The sequence below is a fragment of the Heterocephalus glaber genome, unplaced genomic scaffold, assembly GCF_053883595.1.
Source record: "Heterocephalus glaber isolate CG9 unplaced genomic scaffold, H.glaber_assembly_v1.0 deba00000676, whole genome shotgun sequence".
Classification (NCBI taxonomy): Eukaryota; Metazoa; Chordata; class Mammalia; order Rodentia; family Bathyergidae; genus Heterocephalus; species Heterocephalus glaber.
Genome location: NW_028258156.1, coordinates 28,786,486 through 28,806,798, shown reverse-complemented (window position 1 = coordinate 28,806,798; position 20,313 = coordinate 28,786,486). Strand labels below are relative to the sequence as shown.

General features: G+C 37.8%; 1 protein-coding gene across 10 annotated transcripts in view; it reads right to left on the bottom strand.

Moving 5' to 3' along the window:
- Positions 1-463: 463 nt before the first annotated feature.
- The window catches only part of Cd36 (CD36 molecule (CD36 blood group)), a 99,627-nt gene continuing 79,777 nt past the window's right edge, over positions 464-20,313 (bottom strand). For 8 of the 10 annotated variants that reach the window (XM_013070346.3, XM_087206733.1, XM_087206731.1 and 5 more), the window contains exons 4-15: positions 17,895-18,055; positions 14,230-14,377; positions 13,622-13,801; positions 12,325-12,416; positions 10,151-10,197; positions 7,684-7,753; positions 6,407-6,594; positions 5,526-5,644; positions 4,492-4,565; positions 3,860-3,914; positions 2,903-3,063; positions 464-1,586 (exon numbers count right to left, since the gene is read on the bottom strand). In XM_013070346.3, the coding sequence (XP_012925800.1) occupies positions 1,583-1,586; positions 2,903-3,063; positions 3,860-3,914; positions 4,492-4,565; positions 5,526-5,644; positions 6,407-6,594; positions 7,684-7,753; positions 10,151-10,197; positions 12,325-12,416; positions 13,622-13,801; positions 14,230-14,377; positions 17,895-18,055 (1,299 nt within the window). In that variant the 3' untranslated portion in view covers positions 464-1,582. Of the gene's footprint in view, positions 1,587-2,516; positions 3,064-3,859; positions 3,915-4,491; positions 4,566-5,525; positions 5,645-6,406; positions 6,595-7,683; positions 7,754-10,150; positions 10,198-12,324; positions 12,417-13,621; positions 13,802-14,229; positions 14,378-17,894; positions 18,056-20,313 lie in introns of those variants that run through there. The other 2 variants (XM_087206734.1, XM_021253985.2) reach the window with 2 other exon arrangements.

The following is a 20,313-nucleotide window of genomic DNA, read 5'->3' as shown; positions in this document are numbered from 1 at the left end:
AATGTCCTTTATGTCTCTATGTCCTTTATGTTTCATCTACAAATATCTTAGTGCAAAGGGCACAGATTGAAGTTCCCAAGGGAGATGTCTAGACACTTATCTTCCATGTCAGTATCTCAGGCTGATGTCTCCCCCCTTCCAATTAAAAAGTACAAATCATTATGCTTTGAGTATTTTCAGAGATTCCAAAGATCCCTTCAAAGAGGCACTCTCTTAGTTTGGGCTTTCAATAGGAATTTTCAACATTTACTCTGACAGCTTGTGAAGGACACCAACTTATTTCTTTTCAATCTGAACAGGTGAGTCACTATTCACTTCTCCTGTACCTATAATCCCTTTCTCTGTCACAGCTTTTCAGGGCTGCTGCTCTCTGCAAAGAGTGAACCCTCACTGCTAACAAGAGCAGAAAAGCCCATTAATGTGGCCCCAAATAAGAAAATAACCCAAGTCTCACACCACGCTGTAAAAGATGAAACCAAATGTCTTTATTTTTTCTTTTTTTCTCTTTCCCCAATTGGCTTACAAAGTAGCCTATAAGTAAGTGCTTATAATGGAATTCAGAAAGAAATACAACTTCAGATAAAATACTGGAAGCAGAAAACTAGAGTTAATGCTTTATAATACAACAGAAATTAGGCAAAACATTAGCATTTTAGGAAGAAAACTTTTAATGGTTGAAACCAGTCCTTCTGAAGTGACTATGAAAGCAAGAAATATTACAAGAAGTATATTTTTATGCACATTCTACTCTTTGTAATAGCCATACAATAATTCCTTTATCATCATTTATATCTCTTTTATTAGAACAGCATTCTGAGGTTGCCAGGTGTAAGCTGCAACTGAGTAGAAAGACCAGAATATATTCAGACTTCCAGAAGACCTAAACAACATGGAAAATAGCAAAGTCTTTACAATAGGAGGAGCTGAAGCGAACTAAGGATGATTTCCATTTGTATGAGTGACAAAAGATACAAGACCATTGTTATGAAGTAAAACATGGTTATGGTGTCTACTGCTGCTGTACAAAGGGTTCATTCAAGAAAGAAATTGACATGGTGCACGATGGTGGTTGATGGTGGTTCAGAGCCTCTCATACATCTTCCATTATTAAGCATCTCATTATCTGTGCTCAGGCAGGACAATGCAGTGACAGCCCTGTGGTCTGCCAATAGCAACTGAACAGGGACAGTCCACATATGATCCTTTTGCCCTTTGGTGAAGGAAGCAGGAATCGGAGACCCAGGGTTTTCCCAGAACATCCATGCCTCTGCTGAGTTCACCACCATGGAACAAATCCATGAATCAGAACCAAATGAAATGATTGGTTCATGCTAGAAACTGAGAGCAACTCAATTGTATGAAGAATGATGGTTTTGTACAAAGTATAGATTTTAATGACATCTTAATCCTTTTAAAAAGTGCTGCAGCTTCGTGCAAAATATATATAGAGAGAGCACCACCATTTCTTTAACTAAAAGAAAGGGTGTATTTTATAAAAAATAAAGCATATTAAATCTCCATGTCATCGGTCAATATTACCAAAGGTCTTGACATAGCTGCTACATAAATGTAGACTCATTTACTACCTGTAAAGCAGAAAGAATGGCATTATTTAGCAGAAAGCAGAGGAGTAATAAGGTAAAAACTGAGTACTATATATCCAAGATATGAGATCTCCATTATGCAGCCCAACTTCTCAAGGGAAAAGTTCTATGATGAACTTCATCTATGAGACATGTTCCCATCCAAGGACACAGGGACACATTTCAGACTGCTCTATGACTCTTCAGAGAAGCAAATGACAGACAAGGAAGGGGAGCTGAGTAAGTCTGTGCTGGAAGAGGCATCCCACATCCTAACCACCTCCCATGCTGAGGGGCGCATGTCGTTCCTTTCAGAAGGAGCTCTGGTGCGTTCTTTTCATGACACAGTGGATAAAGTCCTCGTTAGTTTACCGTCTTATACTTTATTCCCTCCTGTGCATCTATTGCCTTACTTTTTTCAGTTGTTCACAAAATGCTCCCAGATACATAACTTCTGGAGTATTCAAAACTGAGGTTTTAGGAAACATACCTCCTGTAATTCTAACCCTAGTAAGTCAAATAATTGGTAAAGAAGAGTTTTATAAGGCAATCATTTTTTCTTATAACAAAGAATATAACAGCAAAACTAATATATTTGTTGACAAAGACACCAGCAACTCCCAGTTCCTGTATAGTTTAGCCATACATGGGTACAAACAATCTGACACTTGGGGTCTTTAAGGAGTGATGACACTTTCATGGGAGTCAACACAGGATCTGCAGGGGCAAACAGTGTGTTCATGAGACCTAGCCAGCATGTCCACAGGTAGCCTTCCTGTTTAATATTTACCTTATCTCAATTCACTTCCATGCTTCATCCAAACATACATTTTTATATTGATCCCCATCTTTTATTGGGTCTTTTGATTTTTTTCTTTCCCTTTTAAATCTCAATCCACCTACATCTTCAAAGTGTTTAATTGTACATACCTCTTTCTACTCAGTGATATAAATTATTTATTTGTAAGTTTTTATAATTAGATACAAATAAGCAAGAGATGAACAAGATCCAAATTATCTTTTTGCTAATTTTACAGGGGTCACAATTAGATCATTTTTCACCGCTCCTCTCAGCATTACAGGTGCAGTTCAGTAATCTGTTTGATATTTACAGATCTCGTGCTCATTCAGCCTTTGTTTGTGTCTAAATTTATATTAAGAACCTCAAACAGTGGAGGACAAATTAAGAAATAATAATTGGCTAGACATGTCCAGAAATATGTATGTCCCAACATACGATGTATGAGTTTGGCAGAATTAAAATAAGGCTAAATAGGCATTAGTTAGGCAACACACACTTCTGGCATGCTCTCACTCACTTCACGTTCTGTGTTCTGCATGCACAGTAAGAAATCATGAAGGAGACAAACATCACTGCCCCAACACTGAGCAAGACTGTTTCCACAAGGCCAAGCAGTTTTACTTTTCCAGCCACTCGCTTTCTGAACATTTCTGCTTTCTCATCGCCAATAGTACCAGTCTGTAACCAAAGCAATAATTAACATTATTTAGGTAGACAGTGAAACAAAATGCTCAAACTCTCTCTATGCTATCCTTCACATCTGTGCGGGTGTTTGTCCTCTGTGTCTAAAGCATAAGCCTGTGGAATCCCTTTTGCATTTCAAAGGAAACGTGCCAAATGCCAAAATAAAGAAACAATCGACCTCCCTTCAAACATGCTGTACAGCACTCCTCAGGGTGCTGTGGTTCATACTATTTTCGGAACTGTGTCTCTGAAATATTTCACTTTTCCAAAGATTGTTTCCCAGTAATGAGGAAATTTCAAAAGTGGACAATTCCACTTGCTCTAAAGCTTTATGCAGCGCACTTTGTGATTCTATGATGGATCCACACAGTGATGTACAATAAAAACAGCTCATCAGGCAATCAGACAGGCTGGCTCCACCCTGTCTCAGTGGACCTTTATGAGCACTGTTGGCTTTATTACCACTAGTGTATTCGGAGAGTTCTGATAATTTTTTTGTGTTATATGCATATGTGCTTCTTTCCTAAAACAAGTAATATGATAAGAAAACTATGTAATAGATGTATTTTAATATAATTTTAAAGTGTTATTTTCCTTTCTGAAAGAAAGAAAACCCAAATTAATAAATATTTGTATTTGATTTTCTCAAACAAATATAATCAATAATGTGCAGGCTCATCCATATAAGCATGGAAATACACACAAATTCAAATACTAAATACACATATAATTTTGAAACATCAAAACTTTATATAAAAAGTTGACATTATTGATAAATTAAAATACTAACCTCATTAAGCCACAGAATGGGCACAATATAATTCTTCTTCAGGCCCTTTAATGTTCTGTAATATACATTGAACATAATTATGAAAATATGTGCCAATATATTCATACATATTTAACAAATATTTTAGTAATTATTAGGGTAAATAAATTTTAAGGAAATAGTTGCTCTTGTATATTGGTTCAGGTTCTTGATTTTGTTCTCTGTAGTAAGTTATTTAAATTTTAACATATTATTCAGACTTTTCACTCATAAATTGTTTTAATGCAAATTTCTAATTAGATTGACTTTTTCTAAACATACATTTTTCTTTTCAACAAGTTCTAATGAGGATAGTAAATATGACCCAAAGATTACTGCAATAGGAAAATTGTATGTGTAGTAAAATAAGAGATACCACCACAAAACTGAATTAAAAGCATTCTGAAATATAAAATAAATATACCATTTAACAAATATTAGGTAGGATTCTTAATTACAAGTGGAAATTATCATAACCATTTAATAGTTATTTCATAATGACATGAAGCTGAAGAGAAGTTGACATTTGATATTCTTTCCACCTTCTTAGATTTACTCACATTTTTATAAGAAAATAATTCAAATCATTGTAGAATAATGTAAAAGAGACTCACTCAATTTTTTTTGCTGGCTTGACCAGTATGTTGACCTGCAGCCGTTTTGCAAATTGTAAAGTGAATCCAGTTAACTAAAAAGATAACAGACGAAAAGATTTACCAATGTTATGTTAACAAACACATTTATAATACTCAAAACTTACTTTTCCTATGTCTGCGAGAAAGTTAAGAAGAATTTAACCTGAAAGAGGAGCAGTGGAAGGCACTAGAAATTAATTGAGCCTCTCAAATATTACACATGTAACTATTTAATCATCTTCCAGGTCTGTGTGTCTACACACACAATTTCCTTGGCCAATGTAACATCAAGAGTCAAGTTTTGTGACATTTATCTAAAATGGTTTGAGAAAAATCGAAAGGAGGAGCAGTAACAAAATGTAACCACTCAGAGTTAATTTCTGAGCTATGTGTACTCAAATGTATCAGACTTATTAGGTTACTACTCATTATTATTAAACAAAAAATGTGACTATAGAATCTAGAATTTAATTTTTTTCATGGCTCTGGGGATTGAACCCAGATCATGCCCAGCCCTCCTTTACTTCTGGAAAGATAATAAATAAAGAGTGAAACTGCTGTAAGATGGCAATTGTTGTAATTTTTCCTGACACTAAATATACTAGATTTTGGCCCAAATTTAGATATGCTCATAAAATCTTTTAATCCTTTATAGCATATGATGATCCTTCATGGAAATATCTGCAGTTGAGTCCAAGACAAGCAAAAATCATCATATATACAAATCATCTAATTGTAAGCCAATTAGATGTGTTTTCATCATTAGTTTTCCAAATCAATGGCTCATTAAATAACTTATGAAGTTTTACTTGCTCCAACTAAAATTGAATTTTCTTGACATTTCTACCCCCAAATAGGAAGATACCAATGTAATTTTCACTGATATAAATTTTCAGTAGTTTATTAAGAATAGAGATCCAAAAAATGTGATCAATAAGTATGACAAAGTGAATTTAAATTTGATTTTTAAAGAGAAATATTAAGCAAATTAGATCAATAATATATTTGCTTACAGGTTCAACATCCAAGTACGTCCTATGTTCTTCTTCATTTGGACTTAAGCCTTCAATGAGTTCTGAAATATCAGGACTTGCATGTAGAAAATGAGGAAGTGAAATGTACACAGGTTTTCCTGAAAACAAGTTTTCAGAGTCAACTGGAGATAAGTCGTTTTCATCTTTCCCATATCACTCAAAAATATTTCCTCTAAAAATACAAAGTTGACTTTGAATATTTATGGCAAGTTCCTATTGTGCAAACAGAATACAAAATTCTGTCACCCTACTAACCAGTCAATTGATATCTGTCATTCATTCTTCAGGTGTTAATTTTTAATATGCAAAGCTCAGCTGCTGTAGGCAGCTTGAAATATATATGTACATTCATTCTTTCATATTTCTGGCAGCATATGTCTATGGAATGAGAATTAATTTATAAGTAGCTTTGTCTTTTTTCATGCACAGCAGTTACAGTAAGAAGAATATGAGTAAGACAGACTCTGAGCTATGTGTCCTTGCCAATTCCCGCTGCAGAGACATATTGAAAACATTTACTTCTCTTTGCCATTTTTTGTTGCCAAAAAGAAAGCCAGAACAATGGCATATGAGCAATTTAGGATGCACAGAGAGCGTGTTCTGGAAATTTTCATCCTACCCTAAACATAGAAAGAGCATAGCGTAATACTGGTGTGATTTCCCCAATAACTGTTTTCCAACACTGAAACACAGGGAGGATTCAAATGTTCTTTAAAACCAACATCAAACCTTCCTGCCATAAACTCACTCCATTATTATTTTAATTTTAAATTTTGGGTAGAAAGATATTCTGGGCACAGGTTAGATTTTAGATTAGTTCAGATTATGTCAAAACCATGACAGCGACCGTTTTTACTCACCTTCTTTGCACTTGCCGATGTCTAGCACACCATATGATGTACAATTTTTTGAAATAATTTTTTCTGTGCAGAAACAATCATTGTCCGGATTTTCAATTGGAGATGCAAAGGCCTTAGCTGGGAGAACAAATCTGTACACAGGGATTCCTTTCAGGTCAACTTCGGATCCAAATATAGCATAGATTGACCTAAACAGGCAGACAGAAGAACTGTTTTAGAATTTTAAATTCTTATTTAATTCTTAGGAAAAAAGTTTTTGTGAAATTTTAAGGCTTGCCAGAACTCAGTATCTGAGTATGAAATGTTCTTACTTTTGTTCTCAGAAACTTCTAAGGGTAAATTTTCCGTATGACCTACCGTGGAGTATTTATCCTAAAGATCCTTACTACAGTTAATTTCCCTTAAAGATTATTTACGTGACTTGCTTCAAATTCTTTGCCTGTACACAGTTTAAACGAAAAAGTTTTGTCTTTCAGAACTTCTCAGTAGAGAGAAAGCCCCAGCTTGCCGGAAGCCTGTGCACGTGCTGCTTGGTGTGTGGCTGTCACCCTCTGCCCTTCACCAAGTGTCACATGGCCTCTGTCCCAAAGCTCGGGACTTGTTTGCTTTAATCTCAGGGTCAGAGCACCATTGTTCCATACAGGCTTATCAGTTTTGCAGATAAGGAAAACTTCAGAGAAGTTTCATGTTTGCTCACAATCTCACAGTCTTTGGGGACAGCACTGCGGCTCAAGGGTAGGAATGTGGGTATCACGGGGCCCCACCAGTCTGGAGAGGTGCTGTGGGGCTGCAGAGGATGGAGCTCAGCTCTGAGCCTGGGGCACCGTCTTCTCTGGACCTCTGTGGTGAGAGGGGATCCCATCTAGACATGACTGTGCCTATGGTCGGGCTTTAGGAAGAGACTGTTCTTAGGAATGGCAAACAAAGCGGTTTGATTGTAAAAGACTGAAGCAGGCAGAAGGGTCTTTTGACAAGAGTTAAACATTATGAATTCCAAATTGATGCATTTATTTTGAAGAAATAAAATAATTTCCTAAGTATAGTCTATTTTCTCAAATACCACTTTATTATGTAAAGGTTTTATCTTTATTTTACCATGTGCAGAAAAAAAAAATTTTGACACACAGTTATAATGGTGGCATCACTTCCTTACCTGCATTGGGCCAGGGATTTAGCTCAGTGGTTCCAGCATCTGCCTCGCAAGCGCAAGGTCCTGAGTTCGATCCCCAGTACCGAAAAAAAAAAAAAAAAAAAAAAAAAAAACCACACTTCCTTACCTGCAAATGTCCGAGGAGAAGAACTGCAATATTCGAGACTTCTCAACAAAAGGCGGAAAGGAGGCTGCATCTGTTTAAAAATCAAGCCATTGGCAAGGAATTAGATGTAACTCTAGAGCCATCTGAAGCTCAGTATTCCAGCCTGGTGTGTAGAAATGCAATACAAACCATCCACATAAATAATTCAAAAATGACCTACTCTGACAGTCATTGTAAAAATAAAGAGATAGGTATATTTAAACTATTCTGTCCAAAATACTACCACTTGACCATATAATCAATCAGAGGAAGCTACTTCATATTTTCAACATTCAGTGCATTTGTTTATGCCCAGCACAATTCAGTCATTCTGGCCACATTTCCCGTGAGTGCTTCATACACCACACGGGGCTAGATGTGGTTATGTTTAACAAATTCCCATACAACACATTCATTGGCATGAAATAAAAAGTAGTGCAATCGGATGTTAAAGCTATGGTTGTGTGATTTGCAAATGGCCTCCCACCAGTGAACGGCACTTTTCTTACCATGATGTTAATTTCGAACCCTAAATGTAGATCAACATTGTCTTATTGTTAATGTTAATTCATTCATCTCCACTAATGGCTGACTCATATTTTTTAAACCACTTATTAAAGTTTTCTCTCTAAATAGAATTTCCTGTAAATGCTTTGGAAACATATCTATCAAATTGAAAGAGACATTTATTAAATTTCTACTATAGTCGTAATCCGTAGCCCATGTGGAATAAATGAAGAAATAATCAGATATCACTTCCATTTTCTTCTCATGAATGTCACCAAATGAGCCACCGTGGAATGTATTATTTAGAACAGAAAGGCCTGTCTTTCAAATGCTTTCCACATTCTCTTTCTATGAGTGTTCTTTTAATTCTGTGCCTCTGTCAGCCTTCACTTCTCTCTTGTGATTTTTACCATGACGGATTTCCCATGGTCTTGTGCTTACAGATCCTGGCCTGAGGAAGATGAATGTTCAAGTCAAGCCAACTCCCCTTACTGGTCCCTAACTGGGCTCTGCCCACAGTTGTCTCCTGATATCTTAACAACTAAAGGAAAATACATTTAAAATCATTATCTAAAACAGCACTGGAGATATAATTATATCACAGTCATACACCCAAATTACCATGGTTAATGACCTTAAGATGGCTGATATTATCAAAAGTTCTGTTTTTACAAAAGAGACACTCTAAATGTGCACCAGTATTTCCATTTTATATCTTTCTACATTTATTGAAGAAGGTAGAAAATGTACTTCTACCACACAATGTAATCTTCCTGTTTCATTAGTCTTTTTCCTGGACCCATTACCAAGATTCTGACAGGGACCCTCCTTGGTTCTAGCCCAACTGCTTCTGTTCCTATTTGTTTTCCTTCTAATGTCCTCTTATATAGTTTGAACTTCATATCTGACGTTCATGTAATTGCAAAATTGTCACTAATGAATTTCCTAATCTCTACGTCCTTTTGTTAACTACTTAACTTTGAACAGAAATATTTAATGATGTTCTTTCTTCAATCCAGCAAGAACTCCTCATTATTTACAATGCATTTCTCTGTCTCTGAGGACTAGGTTTCATGTAGTCATGTCAGTGTTTGTAGCATTAAGACGTCTGACAATTTGTTTCCAAAAATGCAGATAGACAGCATTACTTCCATGGCTCAAAACCCCACAGAGCATGCCCAGTCGTGTTTTCACTGGACTTTTTCCTGGCAAGACAGTAATAAACCTAAATAAACACACAAAACTGAATTGTGCCTGAGGAGCAGCAAACAGCCCTTATACTTCCTGTTACATAACTTTCTTCCTCTTTATTATATTGTTTTGTACTGAGCACCCTTCGCCTACTTTGTAAACATTACACTTCTGCTTCACATTAGTTTGAAAACTTATCTCTGATTTTAGTTCCTTCATGATATTTGATTCTCACTACTTTTAAAAATCTTAATTCTAGGGCCGGTGACTTAGCTCAGTGGTGCCGCCGCCTGCCTCACAAGTGTGCAAGGTCCTGAGTTTGATCCCTGGTAGTGGGGAAAAAAAAAAAAAAAAGAATGAGGCCCTGAAAGTATGTTTTCTCTTGCTTAACTCTGTTTATTTTCCAATTCTAAGTTACTTGTATAGTATTTAGAAGAGATCTGAGTAGTTTGTTTCCTTCTTTTTGTTAGCCACTTATTTCTGTCACCAGGATGGTAGTTCATTACAGTGTTGACAGAGCAAAGGTTTCCTTTTTAGTGCAGTGAAGGCTAATCCTTAACAGTCCATCTTGAGAAATCCCATCATACTGTGCAGATGTTTACTACGCCTACATAAAAAAAGAGACTGGATTATTTGTGGCAATTTAAGACCCATAAATGTATAACCTCAATCTTGCAAATGCCATAGGCTTGATGGGTTTGTGGGAAAAGGTGAGTTTCCTCACTGTGATTATTATTACAGAAGTTCTTACCTGTACCGTTTATCATGTCACAATAGCTTTGCCAATAGGTGAGATTCCTAGGGAATAAAAAGAAAGATAAACAAATATTTTCATTTCAAAATCACCTTTCTCACATTACTTTTTCTATTGTGATTCATTACTTCTGTTATCATAATGACTATTAGATGTGACAAATACTAAGCTTAAAAAATGTTCTAATTCATCCAACCTATATTTGGTTTCAACTTTTCATCTTACCGCAATACATTAAGTGCCTGATATCATGAAGTGGCCAGGTTGTAAAATAAAAACTGCGAAGTGATAATTAAATCATAACAACTTGGAATAGATGTAGTCCTGAAAGAAGAATTTGAGAGATCCTTATCAGAAATATAGATAACTACTTGGAGAATGCTTTTCCAGCAAATGCAATAATTATTGGGTAGTCTGTTGGGTGATCATACAGAATAGGAGGAAAGCATTAAGTGGGATGCTGACCTAAACTCAGTATGAGGTGAAAGACAGGAGCCACAGGAAGAATAAAAGAGAAGGTGTTTAGATCCATAGAATTCAAAACATGTAAATATTACATTTTTTACCCATTTAACTTTTGCATGGACTGCCATTAAAGGACAGTATTTATTTAGTTTATGCTGTAGTATTTAAATAAATGCAAACATTCATTCCCTCTCTCCAAATGTACACACCCCATGTACGATCAAATATATGCTTAATATTGAAGTTTGTTAAAATTATCACAACAGAAGACACATTGCCACTAATCCCCTCACAATACTCATCTTTGCTTCAACCATCCTTATCTCATTGTTGTTGGCACTTTCAGAAGCAGTTCTGGTGTCCTCTGATATTTTTATGATAAAAAATACACTGAATGTTGCTGCCAAGGGCCATCCGAGGGATAGGCGGGCTCAGAAAATATTACCGTGTGCTTTCATCAGCTACTCACTGGAGCAGGCATCGGGTGCCTTCTGGCTCTTCCCCAAAGTCAAAATGACCGCAAAAGGTAAATGTTTTCAATCAATTTAAGGACATCAAGGCAGCCAGGATGGTGCAATGAAAGACACTCACAAAAGAGGACTCCAGAGCTGCTTCAGAAGCAGCAAGGGTGATGGGATGAGTGAGTCATAATGAGGGGCAGTTAGTTGAAGGGGGTTGATAGCAATGTGTCTTTTATTATAATAATTTTTAAATTTAAATATTCACTGCATTTTATGATCACTCCTTATATAGGGAAGTAATAAAAAAGCAGCAGTAGTCACTATTTCTTTGCCCCTGCTGACATTTTTTAGTGATAAAAAATTGGGTGTTTTTATTCCTAATATATTATCTAGTGAGATTTCAATACAAGATTTTATATCATTCTTAAGCAGAATAAACTGTTAATCGTGCTCAGTACTATTATGGAGACTCAAATAATCATATCACAAAGTGATCCATAACTCTAATTAGAAATATTGAACAGCTATCCTCAAAATCAATCATTAAAATATTGAAATGGCCATTGTTCCTTAATATAGAGAATGATGTGATTTCCCTCAAAATGAATGCTTAGAAATGCTTGATTTCCTTACCAATTTTTCTATGAAATCTTTGCCAATTCTTTAGAAAGAAGATTTAGTAAGTATTTAATTGTCAGATGGCATTATTAGTTAGGGGCTCAGTTTCAGGCAGTGGTTGTATTAATAAAAACATCTAATCTTCTTCAGTTTTGATCTCTACTATCAGGAAATAACTGGTCTAGAGGAGCAAGGTTTCTCCCATGATCTTTATTATCCCTACTTATACATTTGGTAATTTATGAATCCGTCAGATGACCTGGCAATAAGGGCTTTATTTTGTCCTTTTACCACTTCAAATTTTCAAATTCTTTTCCTTTTCATTGAGTGAGATAAGTCACTATAATGCTGTCTATGCAGCGAGGCAGAAATGGTCCTTGTGCATTTCTCTGGGAAGGGAGGCTGCACCTGAAGGAAACCAAACCCTAACCAGGACCCAGGCTCAGAGCACACACCGTGCGCTGCCCCAGCTCCCAGCTGTCACCCAAAGGGACGGATGCCCAGCGGGGCAGAGCAGCGGGGTCCAGGCTGATGTTAGCCAGCTCTTCTGGGGTGGTGCTGTGATCGCCAGCCGGCGAATACAACCCCGCCCTGAGCAACCGACACACACTTCACCTGGATACCTACTTTCTCCCTTTGTAAGTGTCAATTATGCCAACGTTACTTATGTTGTCTTTTCCATTGAAAACTTTATAAACTCCATCTACAGTGTTGTTGTACTGAAAAGATAAGACAAAAAAAATTACTTACAGAGTGAGTCATTTTTCCAAGTTATAGCAAACACTAGATATTTATGACTGTATATCACTTGAAATATATGATGCTGTAAGTATAGGGCTTTCAATTTTTTAAAGAGTAAAATGTAAAAGTTACCTAGAAACAAGTGCGAGATACTGTGACAAAAGTAAGAAATTAAGCATCCAAAGTTGAAAAAACCCAAATTCCAATACTAATTAACTAATTAACATGATTAACCAGTGAAGTTACGGGAACGACCATTTCTGTTATATCAAAGAGAGGGCACCATGCACACAACCTGTGAGAACCCTAGGACAGAGTTCTAGAAGTTTTCTAGGCATTAAGATCTTTAATAAGTGGATCACGTCTGGAGTTTGATCCCCGGTACCAAAAAAAAAAAAATCTTTAATAAGTGGACACTAAAATGATAAGAAAATAGGCATGCAAAATTAAAAACACAGTTATTCAAGAAAAGACTTCAAATAATTGAATCTCTTCTCCCTTAAGGCTTTCTATATCAACATTTAATTGATGTGTAGCCTTGAAATCCTAAGCACTATCTAAAAGTAAAGAGAATGAAGAATTAGAAATTATAAGGAACACTCATATAATACCAAATGAAATTCCAAGTCAGCATTCAGTTTTTCCTATTGTTAATTCAAAGCCTGAAGCTACCACCAGGCCCACTCTCACATACGCATTTTCTTCTTGACTTGCAAACTGGCATTTCGTGACACTGGTGGATCTCGAGAAGCTCTAAATCTCAAACCTCATTAAAATAAGGCTTGCTGGCTTATTGGTCTCCCTGAAATACGCAAACTTTTTAAGTAAATAATTTGTAAGGTATAGTGAAGGTGAAATGTTAGGATAACTACATTTAACACCAAAAATATAGTACTGAACTTGTGAAAAGAGAAATCATGATTGAAAACATGTTTGGAGATTTTCAGCGTAACAGTGTAGACACACAGCATAATTTATGAGTAGAAATATGATGATTTCACATTAAAATTACAGTAATTTAGTTACACTAATTAGGGAAAACTGAAATCATAGGAGATAGAGACTTTAAAACTTTTCGGATATATAACCCCAGATTCACAACAGGCCTTGCGCCCTGAGTTACAACTTAGGCCTTCCACTGGCATTGTGCTCAGTGAATTCAAGCATCCCAGGCGGTACTCACCGGGTAGAACACGCCAATGGTGGTAGGAATAGGGTACGGAACCAGGCTCAGGAATGGGTCCTTGTAGCCCCACAGCAGTTCCCTCACTGTTCTGGTCTGGAACATGGACGACTTGGACTTTTTGATGAGTGAATTCAGCACCGATTGAACAAAGGAGTTCGTGTAGATGTGAGGCGCAGCCTACAAGTGAAAGGCTGGACTAAGGCACAGGAACAACGTCGGATTTTAACAGGATAAATGGATCAAGCACAAGAATTTCGCTTAATAAAACACTTTAGAACTGCATCTCTGAAACTATTCTCAAATCACACCTGGAATAAAAGTGTAGTTCACAGAATCCCTGGGGAATGACATTTCTCTGCCTCACTGCCAGCCACGTGACGATTCCCTGTTAACCCTGATCTTTTAACGATGCACGGAAAGCAATCTTCTACTTGCCTGTTACGATTCTGTCATTGTTCCAAATGACCACAACCATACCAAACAACAACAGAGAAAACATTTTTATACAACTTGGGACGTAACAAATCTAGTAATAATTCTCACAGATCCAGGCAGGTAGGCTCTGGAGTTTTTAGAAACTGGGAGCTTCATTGTTTTCTACTCACCACCACGGCCAGATTGAGGACTGTGAAGGTGTCATTCTCTGACCCCACTGACATGGAAGGCACAAAGATGGCCCCGTTGGGCTGCACAAAAGAGACCGTGTGGTCCTCAGGGTACTGTGTCACATTCTCCTTTGCCAGATAGCGAACTCTGAAAGAAACGGAAGTTAACAAAATTCAGAAAAACTGTTTCATGTGAACATTTGGTTTCAAATGCCATTCACTCATTCATTCACTCAGAAATACAATTTCCGTACAGACTATGTTAGAAATGATGTTAAAATGGGGTGGTGATGATGTTAGCCAGTCAGGCCCTCCAGCAATTTCATCAGAAGGGTTCTTCAACTCCCACACAGGGAAGCAGGAGAGCAAGGGAGCAGAGTTATAATGAGCCTTTGTCTGGACCAAGACCACTGGAGAAGAGAACAGAATCGCATCCGGGCTTGGGCTGGTCATAGGGAGGAATGAGGGTGAGATCCATTTTGGTAGCAAGTTCAAGTAAGGGGTTTAACTGCCAAACACAAGTTCACTTAGGAAAGTAGGACAGGAATCGCCATCTATAAAAGAAGAAAGAACAGCATGCATTGGGGGAAATGCAAACATTTGAGTGTGAGTGGTAGAGAGAGAATAAAACCATGGCAAGAAATGAAATCACTGAAAGAGCCAAATCTCTGACGAGACAGGACACACGGACAAGTGGCAGTCTCAGTGCTGGGAGAAAGGGAGAGGCGAGAGGACGTGGGAACCCTGAGTGCCTTTGCTGACCCAAGCTCCCCATGACGCACGCAGGTGTTTCCGCTTGGGCGGCCCTTTTCGTGCAGACACACGTACACTGCATGTTAGTTCCAGGATCCTGCCTTTACACCTCGAGGGTGCAGAATAACCAGTACTTTTTAAGAATGTGGGGAGGGCTGATTAATTGAGGAAGGACTTTGCACACGCAAGAGAGCCACTGCAATTAAATAAGCTTTATATCACGTATCACACTATCCTGTATTTGAACGTCTGTAATGTGAGGTGAATAGATAGAGCATAAAACAGCTTCAGACCAAAATTTAAATAAAAATACATTTTAAAGTATGTAATAGAAATGTGAATTTCTACAGCAGAGGGATTATGCGAGTTTTATATTTTATGAACGTCTGTAAAACCTAGCTGTAAGTTCAACGTATTCCCCTATTCACCCCCATTGCGTCTCTAAACAAGAGAATTAAACTCAGAGCTTTTTGCCTCCTGCAGAGGGGATTCTCTAGGTTGAAGACCCTAATAATAACATTTTTATAGCTGTCCCCTATCAGGGGAGAATATAATTCCCCTGACGGGTACCTGATGCATTGTCAGTTGTCTTTTTACTTGTTTAGGAATAAACTAATATCTCACATTATTTCAAAAAAGGCCCTAAACATGCTAGAAGGATATTTACTTTTTTTTTTTTTTTTTTGGTACCAGGATCAAACTCGGGTCCTTGTGCTTGTGGGGCAGGCAGCAGAACCACTGAGCTAAATCCCCAGCCCGGATATTTACTTTTTAATATACTTTCAGCAAACCTTTTCTGTTCTATGAATGGATATATAAAGAATATAAAAACCCAATCACAAAAGACAATTAGATATGTCCTTTTCTCTCAAATAGCTACCTTAAAGTATATATTGTTAAAGTATATATTGTTTAAAGTATATATTGTTAACATTTCCAATGAAACTACTGCAATTTTAAAAACATTTATGTATGCATGATAATTGAAACGTGAGCAAAAGATCTGTGAACCGACTTCACTTTCTTAAGTTACACCTACAAGATTATACCAGTCGATGGCATTCACTAAGAGAAAATACTTAAAACCAAGCTCGGTCTTTAGAGTGTAATTTTTAAATTCCCTAAAAGCAAGGGAATTAAACTCATACCTTTTGCATCCTAGAAAGAGAGGTTAAAGACTCTAATAATAACATTTTAATTAGCTGTCACCTATCAGGGGAGAATTACATTCAATTGTACTATGCTTACGTTTCCTCATATCCCAAATAATATCCTTATTACAAGTGAAAAACTAACACCCTCAGCCAAAAAGCAGAAAATACAGTAAGTTCTCCAATTCTAAGAGTTATTCGCATTCCTCACCCTTATTCAGTTCATTCGGGTTATAATTTTGTAAACCACGAAGCTTAGACTTTTCCCGGGTCTCGTGTGAATCCCAGGTTTTCATAGGTACACGTCATCGCTAGAACATTCTTTCAGAACTAGATTCGTGCAGGCTTCTGCGAGAGCAGAAGATCTGTAAGACCATGGGGAAAAGTGTTTTCCGCAGAGAATTTTTCCCTGTGAAGGGAAACCAGTTCTTCAGCAGAGTGTGGCTGAGACCCGCGGCTTGGGTGGAGGATGTGGGTAACCCCGGGCCACGGCGCCTTCGGCCGCTGCTCCATCGCCTTACGGCAGGGGGCGCTGCGCTCCCAACGACTCCGATCCCCTCAGTCTCGCGTGCGGGTCAGTTGTCAATCTACAACCATTAACGGTCTAGAAATGTTGGAAAATGACACAGTTATACCACATCCAAACCTGCAGCGATGAATTTTAAAAAGTTACGAATATAAAATTCTGTTAATTGGTCATGTCATGTCAGTAGTTTTAATTATCCTTGAGGAAAATAATCACATATTTGAAAGATAGGACTTAATGATGTTTTCATATACGTCTAAAAATGTTCCTAATATTTGGTTAGAGTTGTGCTGTTAGCACCTCAGTTTTCACATTGCATACTTTTTGTAGTTGAAAAATAAGCCTGCAATTTAAATTAAAAATGTATTCAAAATCCAAGAACTACCAGTTTCTGCATCTGTGTGAACACGGACAGGTCATTTTAGATCTGTTGGCGTCTGTATTTTTTACAGAGTGAAAGTTTCTGGCGAGTCATTTCCCCTACTTTTATACTCTGAGATTCTATTCAGATGTGTGTGGAACTCTGAGTGAGTGTAGGAGAAAAGTATATAGCGGTTAGTCTCAGTAAGAGAGACCATAGAAGAATGAAACTACTGGATAAACCTAAATACCTATAACATGACCTGAAAATTGCTCTCAATATAAATCCCTAGCAGGCACTGTAGAATTAATTACTGTATTTAAGGAGAATCAGTTTAGTGCCATGGTTCTCAAAACTGAGAGTGAATCAGAATCACCCAGAGGCCTTCAAAATCCATTCCAGGGCCCCAGCTCCAGGGTCTCAGTCCCATGTGGCACAGGTTGGGGTACACCCACCAAGTCTCCGGGGCTGCTCAGGCTGCAGGTCTCGGAGCCACCCAGTGACACTCACTGATAGAAGACACAGGTTTGCTGTGAAGATGTCTTCCTCCTCAGTGTGTGCATTCCAGTGTGGCCGAGACCATAGGCACAAGTGCTGTACAGAACCACTGTAACTTCCTAAACCAGGACTGCACAACCCAGGATAAAATCTATGCATTACAGCTGTCTGGACAATTGATATATATTTCCATTTATGGACGCAGTTATTAAATTCTTAGATGAGGATCCAATGCAGGTAGGAAACAATATCTCAAGGTGTACCATTAGCAGGAAAATAAGTACAGGTCAGTCAGATGGAAGCCAGCTCAGAAACACACTGGAGGAGGAGTGCCACTTGCATGTGCACACACACTCGTGTGTGCTCAGCCACTCACCTGTACGTGTACGGGCCTTTCTGCGTAACCTTTATGTTGCTGCTGTTCACGATCACTTCCTGTGGATTTTGCACATCAAAGATCCAAAACTGTCTGTAAACTTCTGTGCCTGTTTTAACCCAGTTTTTAAAGGCAGTTGTACCTTCCTCAAGAACAACTTCCTATGAAAAAGAAAAGAAGTTTGAGTTATTTCTTTGTGGTAAACACAGGCACTTCTGAGGGTTTGTTTATCATCTTCAGTCAGGCAGAACAAAGGAACCAATCTCACGGATCTTGCTCATAAGAACACGGACAACCTGGCCATGTTTCCAGAAGGAATGTTTCCACAGTCTTGTGCCAACCTCTTTGGATTAAATTTCATGAAGAGGATCGTGTGTGCAATGGAAGCCAAGACTGCTGAGTTTCAGGCAAGCTTTGTAATGCTGCCCTGGCAATATGGCAACAGTCAGTAATGTGGTTTATTAGGCAAATTTAGTTAAAGTTGTTACTAAAGTCCTTACCAGGTTGAATCTTCTATCCCTAAATAGCTACATTGATGAAGCAAAAACAGAAAAGAGAAAAATCTGGTAGCATTGAGAGATTTTTTTTTCTTTTTTTCAGGAGTTGGGCAATTCAGGAGACAATGGCTTCACATTTATTGAGTGAAGAGAGTAGATCCTCAAGGGTGAAATATGCAAAAATGACTTTTCCTCTTTGGACTCGTGATTAATACAGCTTCCATAAGTGCTGCTACATTTGCAAACACCCAGCACGCCACATCTCCAGAATTTACAACTAATTCGCTATTACTTGTTGCTACTTATTAAAGAAGACAAGACAAGGAAACTTCTCTAGTTTTTTGTGTGAAATCCATTAAAAATCATAAATGTCCTTTGCACTGAAAACAGACAAGTGGAAAATATAAAAATGCCAGCATTTAAAACCCTATATTAGCAACTTGGTCCCTTGCTTCAGGAGCTTCGGGACCAAGCAGAAAATTGCAAACCCCTCTGGGTCCATTTCACTATCTGCAGGGTGAAGGAGTTAGCATAGATGGTCTCCCAGGTTCTCTCTGGTCTTTCCCTCTCTGAGCGAGATGTCTGTGTTGCTACAGCAACAAGTGTAAACAAAGGAGGTTTTCCAGGTGGTAAGCATCTTGGGAGGACTGCCCAGGCTCAAGAGCTCTGCCCTAGCACACAAGAGGAAGAGGAAGGAAGCTACTTCACAGAACATGAGCCTAAAAAGGCCCACAAATACAGGAACAATCTGACCTATTTTTGTTCCTTCACCAGGAAGTGTCGATTCATGGAATGAAGCATCAGGAGGACACAGGGGCACTGTCACATCATCTAGTAGAGCACACAGAGATGGGGTGACCATGTAGCTGGCCCAGTAGGGTAACGGAGTAATGGGAGCATAATCGTGCGCAAAATCCTTTCCTCTGAGCCTTACATTCCTCCCCATTCACTTGCTACTACTGGCTTTCAAAATCCGTTCTCTGTCTCCCTCTACACCTAGTTGGTAGAAGATCTTCAGGATCTTCGATTGCTTAATGCAGAGAATTCCCTGGAGAACAACTGGGCATCCAGTTAAACTTCAATTACAAAACTGCTGTTGCAAGGCACTGACACTGGGGAGCCGAGCTGCTACGGTGACAGTCAAATTTCTACTGTGTTTACAACTCCTCCTTGAAGAACCTTTCATTTGCCCCAAAATGCTCATTTCCACACTAATGAGCCCAACATTAAGACAAAATTGTCTAAATTATTATGAGTTTTCTTATAAAAGTAAAAGTGCAAATACAAACTTGACTACATAGGAAATGCCAACTGTGTTAATTCCTCTGCTTTTAGAATCAATGTGAAGGAAAACATACACACAAGTATGCACATCCTATAAAATCTTGAGGCCTGATGCAGTATCTATTATTTATCTTGGGCCTCTCAAAGTATATATTTTAGTGTCATCCCACAAGTTCTTACAGAATAGGAAAGGGCTGGGACAGAATGTACCTGACAGGACAGATGGACTACTCCTCTAAGTCTCCTGTATGTACACCTGACTCCCAGAAGGCTTCATAGTGTATTACCTCTTTTTCTTCTAATGGCTATAAATTACTTTATTTCTTGTTCCAGATTTTTTATGGGAAATTGAAACTTGAAAAGTGGAAACAAATGCATGGAATCATCAGGCGGTTAGAGTTAGACTACCTAAAAATTCAGGTGTTGAAAATGAGTCTGACTAAAACAAATGTTTGATTCAGTGTTATTTGATACTTATGTAGAAGACAGTAAAAAAAGATCAGGTCTTTTTCACTGCATTCTTATGTGATTTCTATAACTTCATGATTTGGTCAAAGACAAAGAGAAAAATACTAACGTAGTCAAAAGTAAGAACGAAATTCTTCTACTGCTAGTACTATTATATGTGTTAGAGAATT